Source organism: Trematomus bernacchii, unplaced genomic scaffold (genome assembly GCF_902827165.1).
Source record: "Trematomus bernacchii unplaced genomic scaffold, fTreBer1.1, whole genome shotgun sequence".
Taxonomy (NCBI): Eukaryota; Metazoa; Chordata; class Actinopteri; order Perciformes; family Nototheniidae; genus Trematomus; species Trematomus bernacchii.
Window position 1 is genome coordinate 214,196 of NW_022987702.1, and position 15,805 is coordinate 230,000.

General features: G+C 47.8%; 1 protein-coding gene across 1 annotated transcript in view; it reads right to left on the minus strand.

Moving 5' to 3' along the window:
• Window positions 1-15,805, minus strand: part of LOC117490100 (titin-like) — a 241,720-nt gene that overhangs the window by 57,582 nt on the left and 168,333 nt on the right. Inside the window, 15 exon segments of the mRNA XM_034139686.1 lie at window positions 1,501-1,803; window positions 4,020-4,304; window positions 4,899-5,198; window positions 5,404-5,706; window positions 6,082-6,381; window positions 7,022-7,297; window positions 9,040-9,342; window positions 9,589-9,888; window positions 10,251-10,535; window positions 11,039-11,365; window positions 11,475-11,739; window positions 11,939-12,626; window positions 12,737-14,741; window positions 14,991-15,284; window positions 15,510-15,805. The exon segment at window positions 15,510-15,805 is cut by the window's right edge and continues 4 nt beyond it. Coding sequence (XP_033995577.1) covers window positions 1,501-1,803; window positions 4,020-4,304; window positions 4,899-5,198; window positions 5,404-5,706; window positions 6,082-6,381; window positions 7,022-7,297; window positions 9,040-9,342; window positions 9,589-9,888; window positions 10,251-10,535; window positions 11,039-11,365; window positions 11,475-11,739; window positions 11,939-12,626; window positions 12,737-14,741; window positions 14,991-15,284; window positions 15,510-15,805 — 6,530 coding nt within the window.

Sequence of the window (15,805 nt, forward strand, 5' to 3'; positions counted from 1 at the left end):
GTCTAGTACCAGGAGTCTAGAACCAGGAGTCTAGAACCAGGAGTCTAGCACCAGGAGTCTAGTACCAGGAGTCTAGTACCAGGAGTCTAGAACCAGGAGTCTAGAACCAGGAGTCTAGCACCAGGAGTCTAGCACCAGGAGTCTAGTACCAGGAGTCTAGAACCAGGAGTCTAGAGCCAGGAGTCTAGAACCAGGAGTCTAGTACCAGGAGTCTAGAACCAGGAGTCTAGTACCAGGAGTCTAGAACCAGGAGTCTAGAACCAGGAGTCTAGCACCAGGAGTCTAGCACCAGGAGTCTAGAACCAGGAGTCTAGTACCAGGAGTCTAGAACCAGGAGTCTAGTACCAGGAGTCTAGTACCAGGAGTCTAGAACCAGGAGTCTAGCACCAGGAGTCTAGAACCAGGAGTCTAGCACCAGGAGTCTAGAACCAGGAGTCTAGTACCAGGAGTCTAGAACCAGGAGTCTAGTACCAGGAGTCTAGTACCAGGAGTCTAGAACCAGGAGTCTAGAACCAGGAGTCTAGAACCAGGAGTCTAGTAACAGGAGTCTAGTGCCAGGAGTCTAGCACCAGGAGTCTAGAACCAGGAGTCTAGTGCCAGGAGTCTAGTACCAGGAGTCTAGAACCAGGAGTCTAGTACCAGGAGTCTAGAACCAGGAGTCTAGTACCAGGAGTCTAGTGCCAGGAGTCTAGCACCAGGAGTCTAGTACCAGGAGTCTAGTGCCAGGAGTCTAGTACCAGGAGTCTAGAACCAGGAGTCTAGTACCAGGAGTCTAGAACCAGGAGTCTAGAACCAGGAGTCTAGTGCCAGGAGTCTAGTACCAGGAGTCTAGAACCAGGAGTCTAGTGCCAGGAGTCTAGTGCCAGGAGTCTAGAACCAGGAGTCTAGTACCAGGAGTCTAGAACCAGGAGTCTAGAACCAGGAGTCTAGTGCCAGGAGTCTAGTACCAGGAGTCTAGAACCAGGAGTCTAGAACCAGGAGTCTAGTACCAGGAGTCTAGAGCCAGGAGTCTAGCAGCTATTGTACAGCGCCCAGGGAGCAATGGGAGTGAGGGGGAAACAAATATATGATGAAATATGCTCAATAAGGTTAATACTGTCAGTTTGACCCGCTCACTGATCTGTTCTACCGTTTAAACAATTCTGACTTTTTCTAAAAGAAAAACCTTTTTTTAACTTTTCTCAAATTCTGACTTCTTTTAAAAAATATATTATTTTCTCAAATTCAGACTTTTTTCTCAAATTTCTTTTTTGTTGATAAAGGCACTTATTTCTCTGTTCCTGAAACACTACCATAGGGCTTCTTCACCATGACGGGGGTTATGAATGACTTTAACCTGAAATACATTCAGACTTTTCTCAAAATGTTGACTTTTCTCAGATTCTGACTTTTTTCTAAAAAAAATGTGGACTTTTTCTCAAAATTCAGACTTTTTTCTCAATTTGTTTTTGTTGATAAAAGCACAAATGTCTCTGTTCCTGAAGTAGACCCGGTCCTTACCGTAGGGGTTCTTCACCATGACGGGGTCGGTCATGATGGCGTCTCCCACCCCGTACTGGTTCTCCGCGCTGACCCTGAACTCGTACTCGTGGCCCTCGATGAGTTTCTCCACCAGAGAGTCTGTGTTGTGTCCGTGGATGTTCGAGCTCACCAGAGCCCAGTTGGCTCTGCTGGTCTCTCTCTTCTCCATGATGTAGTTTGTGATCTCTGATCCTCCGTCAGCGATGGGGGGTTCCCAGCGCAGCTTCACACGGTCACAGAACACCTTGGCGATCTTCACCGAGGCGGGGGGGCCGGGTTTATCTGCAGGGGGGGAGGAGCTTTGTTAATCCTTTTTCTCAAAATGTTGACTTATTTTTCAAAATTTCAAATATTCTGACTTTTTCTAAAAAACAATCTGACTTTTCTCAAATTCTGACTTTTGCTCAAAATTCCGACTTTTTTCTCAATATTTTGTTGTTGTTGAAAAAAGCACACATTTGTCTGTTCCTGAAGTAGACTCTGATTGTACCGTAGGGATTCTTCACCATGACGGGAGTTATGAATGACTTTAACCTGAAATACATTCTGACTTTTATCAAAATTCTGACTTTTCTCTTAACATTTTGAATTGTTCTCAAAATGCTGACTTTTCTTAAATTCTGACTTCTATAAACATTTTAACTTTTCGAAAATGTCCAACTGGCGGGGCGGCCGGGTTTATCTGCAGGAGGGGGAAGAGCCTCGTTAATCCTGTTAAATCGATCACATTATTCCCTCTGCTCTCCTCTGGGAGGCGCTACAGGTCAACACTAATACTGCTCAAAGACCCGATCTCTCACATATTCCCTACCACACATCTCCTGTCCTCTAGGAGGCGCTACAGGAAACTCTCAACCCTCAGCTCTCTCCTGTCTGAACCCTGAACAACACATTTCAGACTTGATCTGACCATTAAAGTATTATCCTATCCTATCCTATCGTATCCTATCGTATCGTATCCTATCGTATCCTATCGTATCCTATCCTATCCTATCGTATCGTATCGTATCGTATCCTATCGTATCCTATCCTATCCTATCGTATCGTATCGTATCCTATCGTATCGTATCCTATCGTATCCTATCGTATCGTATCCTATCGTATCCTATCGTATCCTATCGTATCTTATCGTATCGTATCGTATCGTATCCTATCGTATCCTATCGTATCCTATCGTATCGTATCGTATCGTATCCTATCGTATCCTATCGTATCGTATCGTATCCTATCCTATCGTATCCTATCGTATCCTATCGTATCCTATCGTATCGTATCGTATCCTATCGTATCCTATCGTATCGTATCCTATCGTATCCTATCCTATCCTATCGTATCCTATCCTATCGTATCCTATCGTATCCTATCCTATCGTATCCTATCGTATCCTATCGTATCCTATCCTATCCTATCCTATCCTATCCTATCCTATCGTATCCTATCCTATCGTATCCTATCGTATCCTATCCTATCGTATCCTATCGTATCCTATCGTATCCTATCGTATCCTATCGTATCCTATCGTATCCTATCGTATCGTATCCTATCGTATCCTATCGTATCCTATCGTATCGTATCCTATCGTATCCTATCTTATCCTATCGTATCGTATCCTATCGTATCCTATCGTATCCTATCGTATCCTATCGTATCCTATCGTATCGTATCCTATCGTATCCTACATACCTATCGTATCCTATCGTATCTATCGTATCCTATCGTATCCTATCCGTATCCTAGTCGTATCCTATCGTATCGTATCCTAATCGTATCCTATCGTATCGTATCGTATCCTATCGTATCCTATCGTATCCTATCGTATCCTATCGTATCCTATCGTATCCGTATCGTATCGTATCCTATCGTATCCTATCGTATCCTATCGTATCCTATCGTATCCTATCCTATCGTATCCTATCGTATCCTATCGTATCCTATCGTATCGTATCGTATCCTATCCTATCGTATCCTATCGTATCCTATCGTATCCTATCGTATCCTATCGTATCCTATCGTATCGTATCCTATCGTATCCTATCGTATCCTATCGTATCCTATCGTATCCTATCGTATCGTATCCTATCGTATCCTATCGTATCCTATCGTATCCTATCGTATCCTATCCTATCCTATCGTATCGTATCCTCAGTGACTGACTTTTCTCTTACTGTTTTGCACTTTCTGGTTACATTACATTACATGTTACTTGTTAGAGGCTTTTATCCAAAGCGACTTACATACTCAATACTGAGGACAATCCCCACAGGAGCACTTTGGGGTGAAGTGTCTCAGGGACACAACGACATGCTGACTGCAGTGGGGTTTGAACCTGTGACCCCCTGATCCCAACACCAAGGCACTAATCCAATGCGCCACACGCCTCCAATGGTTAGATGCTAACTGCATTTCGTTGTTTAGTACTAGCAATGACAAGGAGCTCAAATCTGATCTATTCCACACTTATCCTGCTAAAAGACCCCTCTGAAGACCTCTTGACTCACCGAGCACCTTGACCTTGATGGTGGCGTACTTGGACCCGCTGGGGTTCTCTGCGTGGATGCTGTAGTCACCGGACTCTTTCCTGGTGACGCAGAACAGGTCCAGCATGTATTGGTGCTTCTTCTGGCTCAGCTTCATGCCCTCCACGTGCACCACAGCGCTGTCCTTCATCCAGGTCACTTTGGGGATCGGTTTGCCGAACACCTCGGCTTCCATGGACACGTTCTCTCCGGCCTTCACCACGATCAGGTTCTTCATATCCAGACCCAGTTCCACGCGGGGGGGAACTGCACCGAGAGGAGGGGGAATGGTTATTATATTCAGTTATTTATTAAGTACTCAGACTTTTAACTTAAGCAAAAGTAGCAATAATACATTTAAAATACTCTGTTACAAGAAAAAGTCCTGCATTCAAAATCTTTCCGAAGTCTGATTTTTCAAAATAAAAGCCCCATAGAGTAACTGTACGGGGAGAGTCTGTGCTTTCCTGAAATGAAGTAAGATGTGAAGCATGAGGCATTTCAATTCAAATGAAAACCCTAAAAAAATCACTTGATCCTTACAGGAAGCGAAGGCCAGGCTTGTTTTTCAAAATAAAAGCACCATAGAGTAATTGCATACTTACTAAACTTAGGATGAGATTTGTTTTTCAAAATAAAACTCCCCATGTAGTAACTTTATGCTTTAAGGAAGCTTATGACGAGAAAGGGGCGGGTCTTTCCATTAAGGAAAACTGTTAATATGATAATAATAATAATTAATATAATCGAAAACTGAATGCTCAGAGTTCGTACCGTGCTCTGATCAATCAGTTTCCCGTAAGGGGCCGGTCTTCCCTTTAAGGATAAGTGTTAATGAATGATAGTTGGTAGAGTTCGTACCGTGCTCTGCGATGACGGGGATCTTGTCCGACAGCTCGGAGGGCAGGCTGGTGTTGATGGCGGTCCTGGCGATGACCCTGAACTGGTACTGCTGGCCCTCGTCCAGCCCGCTCACCGTGTAGCTCTCTGATTGGATGCTCATGCAATTGGCGTTGCAGCGCGTCCACTTCTCCTCCGGCAGCTTCATGTACTCCATGTAGTATCCGATCAGCTTGCTGCCGCCGTCGTTCGCCGGGCGGCTCCACACCAGAGACACAGAGTGCTTCGTCACGTCCATCACCTCGGGCTTACCGGGGGGGTCTGTGTGGGGGGGGGGTACACTCGGTTAGTTAGTCTGAACAGTGAAGAAGGTCGGTGTAAAAGTACAATAAACCAAACAAGTAGTGTCTCAAAAATATGACATGTTTTTTTTCTTTGACTTTTTTCGAATAAGCGTCTTTCCCCCAGCTTTGTAACAATGCTCCTGTTTCTCTAACTTGAAAGATGACGTGTGAGTGTCTCGTACCGATGGCGGTCCTGGCGATGATGATGTCGGTCTGCTTGCAGGGTTTCCCCTGTCCGGCCATGTTGAGCGCGGCCACCCTGAAGGTGTACTCCACGCCCTCCATCAGCCCGCTGCAGGTGTACTGCGTGGCCTTCACCAACGACTCGTTGGCCCTCATCCACAGCAGGCTGTTACGCTCCTTCTTCTCGATGACGAATCCTGTCAGAGGGGAGCCTCCATCGCTGCTGGGGCGCTCCCAGGACAGGATGACGTAGTCCTTGTTGATCCTGTTGATCTGCAGATTCAGGGGCTCGCTGGGGGGGTCTGTAGGGGGGGGGTTAACAGTTAGAGCTGTAAAACTGCAGATTTTAAATTCATTCGGACTCACTTCTGAGTTTCAGGACATTAATGCTGACTTAATTCAGGGTTTTAGGACTGATAATGCTGACTCATACCACAGTGTTACAGCTCATAATGCAGACTTAATTCAGGGTTTCAGGACTGATAATGCTGACTCATACCACAGTGTTACAGCTCATAATGCAGACTTAATTCAGGGTTGTAGGACTGATAATGCTGACTCATATCAGTTTTTTGGGTCTCATAATGCTGAAATATTTGTTGCTTTAAGACTCGTAATGCTGACTCGTTATTCCTGCAGTTCTCTACAAAGCTTTATAAACATTGTCCCGGACTCACCGAACGGACACCTGGCGATCATCTTCTCGGAGTAGATGGGCGCTGAGATGCCGAACCTGTTCTCTGCGCGGACCCTGAAGCCGTACTCTTTGCCCAGACACAGCTTGGGGACCTTGAAGCTGGTCTTGGTGCAGGAGGAGGTGAGCATGGTCCAGTCTCCCTGACTCACGTCACACTTCTCCACGATGTAGTTGGTGATGTTGCTGCCTCCGTCCTCCTGGGGCGACCCCCAAAGCAGGGTGCATCCGTCCACATCCACCTCCGTCACCTCCAGGGGGGCCTCGGGGGGCCCGGGGATATCTGCAGGGACAGAGAGAAGCGGTAATGTACGAGTTATGAATGACTTTAACCTGAAATATATTCTGACTTTTTGCCGATTTTTTTTAATTGTCGCCAACTTTTCCTCAATAATCAATAATCAATCATCTCAAAATGTTTACGTTTTTTCTATTTTTTTTTTTTTTTTTTTTAAAGTTTCTTAAAACTTACTTTTTATTAAAAATGTTACTTTTTACTTTTCTCGAAATTATGTATTTTTTTCAAAAAATTCTGACTTTTCCCAAAGAAATGACTTTTTCGCATGAATCTAACTTTTTATAAACATTTCAAAAATATTGACTTTTTTCTCCAATATTCTCAAAATGTTGAGTTTTAACTTTTTCTCTAAATTCAGATTTTTTTTTCTAAATTTCGGACTTTTTCAACAATTTGTTTTTAGAAATTGACTTTTTATTTTTTTTAACTTTTTCTCAACATTTAGATTTTTCTTGAAATTCTGTATTTTTTCTTCCAAAATTTCGATTTTTGGAAAAATCTGACTTTTTTCATTATTTTTTTCTGAATGTTCTCAAATATACCTCCTTTTTCAAGCAGTCCTGCTTTCCCTTTGATACAGTGTGTGATTCCTGAATATTCCCATATTAGGACGAGTGTTACTGACCCATGACGGTGACCTTGATGATCTGGTTGACCCGTCCGCTGCTGTTCTCTGCGGACAGGCTGTAGTAGCCGCTGTCCTCCCGCTTCACGTTCTTGGTGATGAGGGTGCAGCTGGTGAGCGTCTTCACCACGGACAGGCGGTCGGAGGTCAGCACGTCCTCGTTGCCCTGCTTCCACTTGCAGAAGGGAGCGGGCTTCCCGGCCACGATGGCCTCCAGAACCATCTTAGATCCGGCTCGCACCGACACGATGTCCGGAGTCATCACCTTCGGAGCCACTGCAGGGAGAGGAAGGACAGTCACTCAAAGGTCCCTCCAGAAAACTAAATATAAGAAGCTTTATTTTCATCAGCATATGAGACAATGAGAGGAGAGCTTTAAGTGCTAAAATGCTAACTCTTGTATTAAGTATTAGGACTCACACTGCCGACTCATGTCAGGGTTTGAGGACTCATATTGCTGACTCATTTCGAGGTTTCAGGACACAAAAGACCCACTTATTTCACGGTTTTAAGACGCATAATGTTGATTCATTTAAAGGTTTTAGGACTCATATTGCTGACTCACGTCGGGGACTATAAGACTTATAACGCTAACTAACTTCAGGGTTGAAGGACTCATATTGCTGACTCACGTCGGGGACTATAAGACTTATAACGCTAACTAACTTCAGGGTTTCAGGACTCATATTGCTGACTCACGTCGGGGACTATAAGACTTATAACGCTAACTAACTTCAGGGTTTCAGGACTCATATTGCTGACTCATGTCTGGGTTTTTAAGACTCATATTGCTGACTCACGTCGGGGACTATAAGACTTATAACGCTAACTAACTTCAGGGTTTCAGGACTCATATTGCTGACTCATGTCTGGGTTTTTAAGACTCATATTGCTGACTCACGTCGGGGACTATAAGACTTATAACGCTAACTAACTTCAGGGTTTCAGGACTCATATTGCTGACTCATGTCTGGGTTTTTAAGACTCATATTGCTGACTCACGTCGGGGACTATAAGACTTATAACGCTAACTAACTTCAGGGTTGAAGGACTCATATTGCTGACTCACGTCGGGGACTATAAGACTTATAACGCTAACTAACTTCAGGGTTTCAGGACTCATATTGCTGACTCACGTCGGGGACTATAAGACTTATAACGCTAACTAACTTCAGGGTTTCAGGACTCATATTGCTGACTCATGTCTGGGTTTTTAAGACTCATATTGCTGACTCACGTCGGGGACTATAAGACTTATAACGCTAACTAACTTCAGGGTTTCAGGACTCATATTGCTGACTCATGTCTGGGTTTTTAAGACTCATATTGCTGACTCACGTCGGGGACTATAAGACTTATAACGCTAACTAACTTCAGGGTTTCAGGACTCATATTGCTGACTCATGTCTGGGTTTTTAAGACTCATATTGCTGACTCACGTCGGGGACTATAAGACTTATAACGCTAACTAACTTCAGGGTTTCAGGACTCATATTGCTGACTCATGTCTGGGTTTTTAAGACTCATATTGCTGACACATGTCTGGGTTTTTAAGACTCATATTACTGACACATGTCTGGGTTTTTAAGACTCATATTGCTGACTCATGTCTGGGTTTTTAAGACTCATATTGCTGACTCATGTCAGGGTCTTTCAGACTTATAAAGCTAACTAACTTCAGGGTTTCAGGACTCATATTGCTGACTCATGTCGGGGTCTTTAAGACTTATAAAGCTAACTAACTTCAGGGTTTCAGGACTCATATTGCTGACTCATGTCGGGGTCTTTAAGACTTATAAAGCTAACTAACTTCAGGGTTTCAGGACTCATATTGCTGACTCATGTCGGGGTCTTTAAGACTTATAAAGCTAACTAACTTCAGGGTTTCAGGACTCATATTGCTGACTCATGTCGGGGTCTTTAAGACTTATAAAGCTAACTAACTTCAGGGTTTCAGGACTCATAATGCTGTCTCATATCCAGGTTTCTCTACAGTCTGAGGTGTGTGCTGTACTCACTGAGCTGCTCTTTGACCTCGAAGATCCCTTCGGCCTCGCGGGCCAGACTGACCCCCACTGAGTTCCTGGCAGCGACCCTGAACTTGTACTTGATGTTCTCCTTCAGGCCCACCACCACGATGCTCATGTCTTTCACCACGGAGTACGGCGTCCACTTGTCCTCTGCGGCGCCCTCCTCCTGGTAGTCCACCACGTAGCCGTTGATCTTGGCCCCGCCGTCTCTGAGCGGCTTCAGCCAGCCCAGCGTGGCGCTGTTCTTCGTGATGTCCAACACGTCCATCTTCTTCGGGGGGTCTGGCTCACCTGGGGGGAGGGGAGTGCGCGGGTTAGGTAAGATAAAGGAAAGAACTCAGAGAGAGAGGAACACAGCAGCTTTTAGGTTTACCTGGGGGCAAACATTTCAAAAGAAACTAGAAAACGTTCACTATATGTACGACGTATAGATATACATATCTATACATTAGTTTAAAGTCTTCTCATTCACAGAAGAAATAATAATAATGCAAGTCTTATTGTCCTGTCCATGTCTCAGAATGGTTTTCTACTCACTGATGGGGTCGACGGCCAGGTAGGATTTGGGCGAGTCCTGCGGGACTCCGATGCCGTACTGGTTGCAGGCGGTGACTCTGAAGTAGTACTCGATGCCGGGCGTCATGTTGGACACCTTGAAGCTGGTCTTCCTCAGGTCCTCGATGCACTTGTTCCATGTCTTCCGGTCCACCTCGCGCTTCTCCACGATGTAGTTCAGGATCTGGCTTCCGCCGTCGTTATCGGGCGGCAGCCATGACAGCTGCGCGCTTGTCTTCGTGATGTTCGTCGCCTCCAGGCCGCCAACAGGGCCGGGGGTGTCTGCGAGGGGGGATTCAAATATGCTTTGATCAGACACATTTTCTTTTCAAGGGATGTAAACAAATGTCATTATGTAATAACACCTCTTTTTGTAATATGTTCAAAACGTTGTACGTAACAGCCTTTAAAAGTTCCCGCATTTTTGGGACGTTATTATTGCATTTGTATATTCCTAAAAATATGTTCAGATGAAGACGTCCATTTTCCTTGGTGTTTACTAAATGCATATACTATAAAATATTAGAACATTGTGGGACAGTTTCATAAATCAATGAATCAAACTGTCTCAAACTAAATATGGGTGCTATAGCATGATAAAGTAAAATGTTGGTTGTGGATAAATGTGTTGTTATGTTTCTCACCGAGGACTTTGACGCGGACGTACACGGCCTTCTCTCCGGCCGAGTTGGACAGAGTCAGCGAGTATCTCCCAGAATCCTCTCTGGTGCTTTCGGGGATGACGAGGAAGGACATGCTGTCCACCTGGTCCACGTGTCCACGGCGGATCACGTTGTCCACGCCGAGGCGTTTCCACGTGACCTTAGGCGAGGGTCGTCCTCTGACGACGGCGAACAGCCTGATGGGGCAGCCGGCCCTCACAGACAGACCCTTCCTCAGACTGGCATCCAGGTCGATCTCTGGAGCCTCTGCAGCAGCAAACACAGGAGAGAGGTTAGCAGGATGTGAGATCATAAACAGACCGTGTTTCCCTTAATGTCTAACCCTGAAACATCAAAGTGCTCTACACTGAAGTTTCAAAAACACCATGCGTTGTTTCCCAGTTTCACTGACAATGCCCGAATAAGGCTATCTGCAGTGATACAGTAACTATATTGAGTTCAATCGACCCACAGAGAGCACGTATATGGCCACTTTCTGGTTAGAACTGCCATTTCTGATGCTGAACATTTCAGAAATGGATTCAGCGTCCTCAATAACCCCAGAAACCACTCTAAAACGGTCCAAACCGGAATTAACCCTAATTGTGCAAATTACCCAACATGCAGGTTAGCATCCGGCAGTTTCTATTTGCTGGGGACCCTACTATTCATTTAGACAATTTGGGGTCCTCAACATTTCCCGGTTCACAACAGGACTCTATGAGCTGGAAACAGACTTTTATCGTATCGTATTGAATGTCAGTTCTTACCAATGATCTCCTTGGGGGACACGGATTCCTTAAGGTAGGCGTGGCGTCCCCAGCCCATCTGGTTCTGGGCGGACACCTTGAAGTCGTACTCTAGCTTCTCGTCCAGCTGTCCGATGGTGAACTCTGTGAGCACCAGCGGGCCGTTGGTGTCGATCCTCTTCCACCCCACCGAGGGGTTCTCGGGATCCACATCGGTCTTCAGCCTGAGGTCCAGGCTGTAGTTGATGATGGGAGCACCACCGTCGTACACTGGCTTGGACCAGGTCAGGGTGATGGAGGTCTTTGTGCTGTCGCCCACCTTCAGGAAAGCAGGGGGACCAGGGGGCTCTGCAGGGACACACAGAAACACAGATTTGCATATCTACACGATAGCTACGATGCATATGATGATAACGCCTTTGAGTCTTTGATTCATCTCAAAGAACCACAGACTTACCGATGGGATCTTTGGCTCCGACGGGTCTGCAGGCCTTGCTGGGTTCTCCCAGGCCCACCTCGTTCTCGGCCTTCACCCTGAACTGGTACTCGTGGTTGGGGATCAGGTTGGTGACCTTCATGCGTCTCTCAGAGATGGGGCTCTTGGTGCACGGCACCCAGCGGACGGCTCTCTTCTCCTTCCTCTCCAGGATGTAGCCGGTGATGGACTTTCCTCCGTCGTTCTCGGGGGGAGCCCAGACAACGGTCATCTCTTCTTTACTGACCTGGATCACGGAGGTGTGGAGAGTGTGAGTAACAGCAGTACAAATAGTTAGCTAAAGTAATGACAACGCTGTCCAAATAGTTATCTTAAAGTTATAGAATAATAATAACTGGCGTCCACCTAATCCTGTGGAAGCAGAAACCAGGATCAAATGTAGCTAATTATAGAAAAAGGTACAGCACAGGAAGTGTTTTGCGTACCTTGGTGACGTCGGGGGCTTCTGGGGGTCCAGGTTTGTTGAACTGAGTCTTGACGGTGACAGGCTTGCTCTCCATGGCGGGGCCAGTGCCCATCTTGTTCTCTGCCTTCACTCTGAAGATGTACTCGTTACCCTCCACCAGACGGATCACGTTGCAGTATGGTGTGACCACCGAGGCGGAGTACGTGGACCAAACCATCCTCCTGGTCTCGCATTTCTCCAGGATGTAGCTGTCCACCTCGCAGCCTCCCTCGTCCTCCGGCGGGTCCCACACCACTCTGCACTTGTCGGCCCCGATGCCGGTGACCCTGAGGTTCCTCACTGGGCCCGGGACGTCCAGGACGTTGATGTTAGCGTACGCCGTGAAGGTGCCGGCCACGTTGGTGGCGGTGATGATGAACTTTCCGGTGTCCGTGCGTCTGGACTTGGTGAGAAGGAACTTGGAATAGTCAGGTCCGGTCTCGTAGCTGATTCTGGGGTTGTCCCCGACGGCCTTTTCTTTGATCCATTTGACCTCCGGCGCGGGTTTTCCTCTCAGGCTGGCCTCGATCCTCACAGAATCTCCGACCTTCACCGTCAGAACTCCGGCCAACTTCAGGTCGATGACGGGCTTCAGGATCTCCTCCTTTACCAGAATATCAGCGAGTTTCACCCAAGCACTTTCACCTCCTTCATTGATGGTCTGCACCCTGAGAGACAAATGATAAGAATTATTAGTAAGTCATTTTCACTAGGTAAGCCAACAGACTTCAAAGCCTACAGTCTGTTCTTTCAACCCTCCTGTCATGCAGTAACCTACCTGAAGGTGTAGGTCTGGTTCTCTTTGCACTTGTCAGCCAGGAAGAAGGTGTCAGTGAGGGTGGTGGTGTTGAGTTTCTCCCAGTCCTCAGCATCCTTGGATTTGCACTCCAGGTTGTATGAAATGTTGGGGCTGCCGCCATCAAAGTCGGGCTTCCTCCATCTCAGATAGACGTAGTTCTTACCAATGTCCGTGGCTCTGAAGTTCTCAGGCTCTCCGGGATTCTCGATGGGGTCGATGGCCAGCAGAGGGGTCTTGGTCTCCATGGTGGGACCGGCGCCCATCTTGTTCACGGCGCTGACGCGGAACAGGTACTCTTTGCCGTCCATCAGCTTGACCTTGATCTTGCGGTTGGTGCAGAGGGAGGTGATCATGGACCACATGCTGGTGCTAGGCTCACGGCACTCCACCACGTAGTTGGTGATTTCAGATCCACCGTTGTCTCCAGGCGTCTCCCAGTTCAGCATGCAGGAGTCCTTGGTGGCGTAGGTCACGTGCAGGTTCTGGCAGTGGCTGGGTCTGTCCAGCACATTGACTGTGATGGTGCAGGAAGCCTCGCCTCCTTCATTGGAAGCCTTCAGGACGTATTTGCCATGGTCCGCTCTTGTGGCCTCCTTGATCTTCAGGTGGACCAGAGGGAAGTTCTGAGTGATGGTGACCCGTTTGCTGTTCTCCAGAACCACCTCCTCCTTCGACCAAAGCACCTCAGCCTCGGGGCGGGCCTTGATGTAGCCCATCATGTTGATGTTGTGTCCGACGCGCACAGTGAGGCGCTCGCGGCAGGAGAGGTCCATCTCGATCTCTGGAGGGATCAGGATGTCCTGAGCGGTGACGGACTTCGGGATCTCTTTGGACTCGCCATCTCCGATCATGTTGGAGGCGAAGATCCTGAAGTTGTACGTGGCTCCCTCCTCCAGACCCTTCACAGTGTAAGCGGAATGCTTGATGAAGTCGTCCAGGTTCACCTTTTGCCAATCCTCAGTGTCAGCCTTCTTCATTTCCACGGTGTAGCCCATGATGGGGCTGCCTCCGTCTTTGTTGGGTTTGGTCCACACCAGGTAGGCAGTGTCCTTGCTGTAGTCTTTAACTTTGGGGTTGACAGGGGGGCCGGGGGCCGTGATGGGTCTGCAGGGCTTGCAGAGGTCAGAGGTGGGAGAGGGGCTGCTGTAGCCGGCGATATTCTCAGCAAACACTCTGAACTCATACTCGTTGCCTTCAAACAGACCAAGGACTGTGTACTTCATGTCTTTGCAGGGAGTCCTGTTCACACGGATCCACTTTCCTCCCTTGTGTCTGCGCTCGATCAGGTACCCGGAGATCTGGCTGCCCCCGTCGGACAGAGGCATGGTCCAGCCCACTGTGACAGAGTCCTCTGCGACATCAGTGGCATGTGGTGTACCTGGCGGGCTGGGAGGAAGGAAGGTGTGCTCGGCCACAGTGGGCTTGCTCTCCAGAGCAGCACCGACGCCCATCTTGTTCTGGGCACGAATGCGGACCACGTACTCCACTCCCTTCTGGAGGCGGATGATGTTGACTTTGGTAGAGAGGCTGCCGGAGCTCACCCCTCCCCAGGTCTCCTTGTTGGACTCCCTCTTCTCCACGATGTAGTCGGTGACAGCGCTGCCGCCGTCGTCCTTGGGAGGACGCCATTCAATCATCATAGACTCTGGAGTGACCTCCAGGATGTTGACGGGTCCGATGGGAGCGGCGGGAACATCCAGCACCGTGACGCTCAGGGCGGCGGTCTTGGTTCCGGCTGGGTTGCTCACGGAGAGCAGGTAGGAGCCGGTGTGGCTCCTGGTGCATTCGTTGATGCTGAGCACGGTGGAGAAGTTGTCGGTATCGATCTTGACGTTGCCCTCGGTGGTGATCTCCTCTCCCTCCACCATCCACTTGGCAATGGGGATAGGAATTCCTCTCATGATGGCGGGCAGCCTGATGGTGGTGCCGGCCTTCACGATGATGCCTTCAGTGAGCTTAACGTCAACCTCCAGGATGGGAGCGACTGTGGGCAAACAGACAGAGGAGGTTACCCAACATAACACTCGATGGAAACACACTGAGTATCCCTATAGTTTACTAAATAGATGTGAAACAATGACATTTCTTCGAGCCCCAATATTAAAGGAATACTTCACCCCTAAAATTACCAATTTCGTTTAGGTAACTTAAACCGGGACAAACTAACTTTTGTTAGTGAACTGAGGTTTTCATGAAAGAATCCTCATTAGACGTGATAGAGTGCTGGACTCACCCAGTTTCTCCTGGCACAGGATGGGCAAGGTGGTGTCTGGTCTGCTGAGTCCGATGGCGTTCTCGGCCCGGACTCTGAAGCGGTAGGTCTTGCCCTCCTCCAGGCCGGTCACATGACTCTCTGGGATGCTCACCGTCTTCCACTCGTCCCACTCCCTCTCTCCCTCCTCCTGGTACTCCACCAGGAAGCCGGTGATGTCACTTCCTCCGTTGCGGTCAGGCCAGTTCCAGACCAACCACACCTCTGTCTTGTCCACGTCGTCGTGGTGCAGGTCTTTGGGAGGACCGGGGGGGACTGGAGGGAAAGACATTCAGTTTTAGCATCAGTGTGAGTTTTATATACCAAAACTACAACTACATATGTCAATTATTTTAGTTTTGACTAATTCAAGACAGTGTGAGGATATCTAATTAGCATTTTCCATTTTAGGAGTATGAATCTAAATCTATATAAAAAGTATATCTAAATGTAAAAAACATATATCTTAATAAATATAAAAATCTTTCTGCCGTTACTCACAGAGTGGGTTCATGGCCTTGACGGCCTTACTGGTCTCCGTGTATTCGCTTCGGCCGTACTGGTTCTCGGCTGCCACGCGGAAGTTGTAGGAGGTTCCCTCCATCAGGTGCTTCAGCATCATGCTGCGCTTCTTGGAGGTGGAGCACAGCGGGACCCACTGGGTGGCCGCAGAGTCCTTCTTCTCCACCACGAAGTTAGTGATGCGGACGCCGCCGTTATCCTCGGGGTCTTTCCAGGACAGGTAGGCCGAGTCGCTGCGCACGTCCGACACCCGAAGGTGTTGGATGGGACCGGGT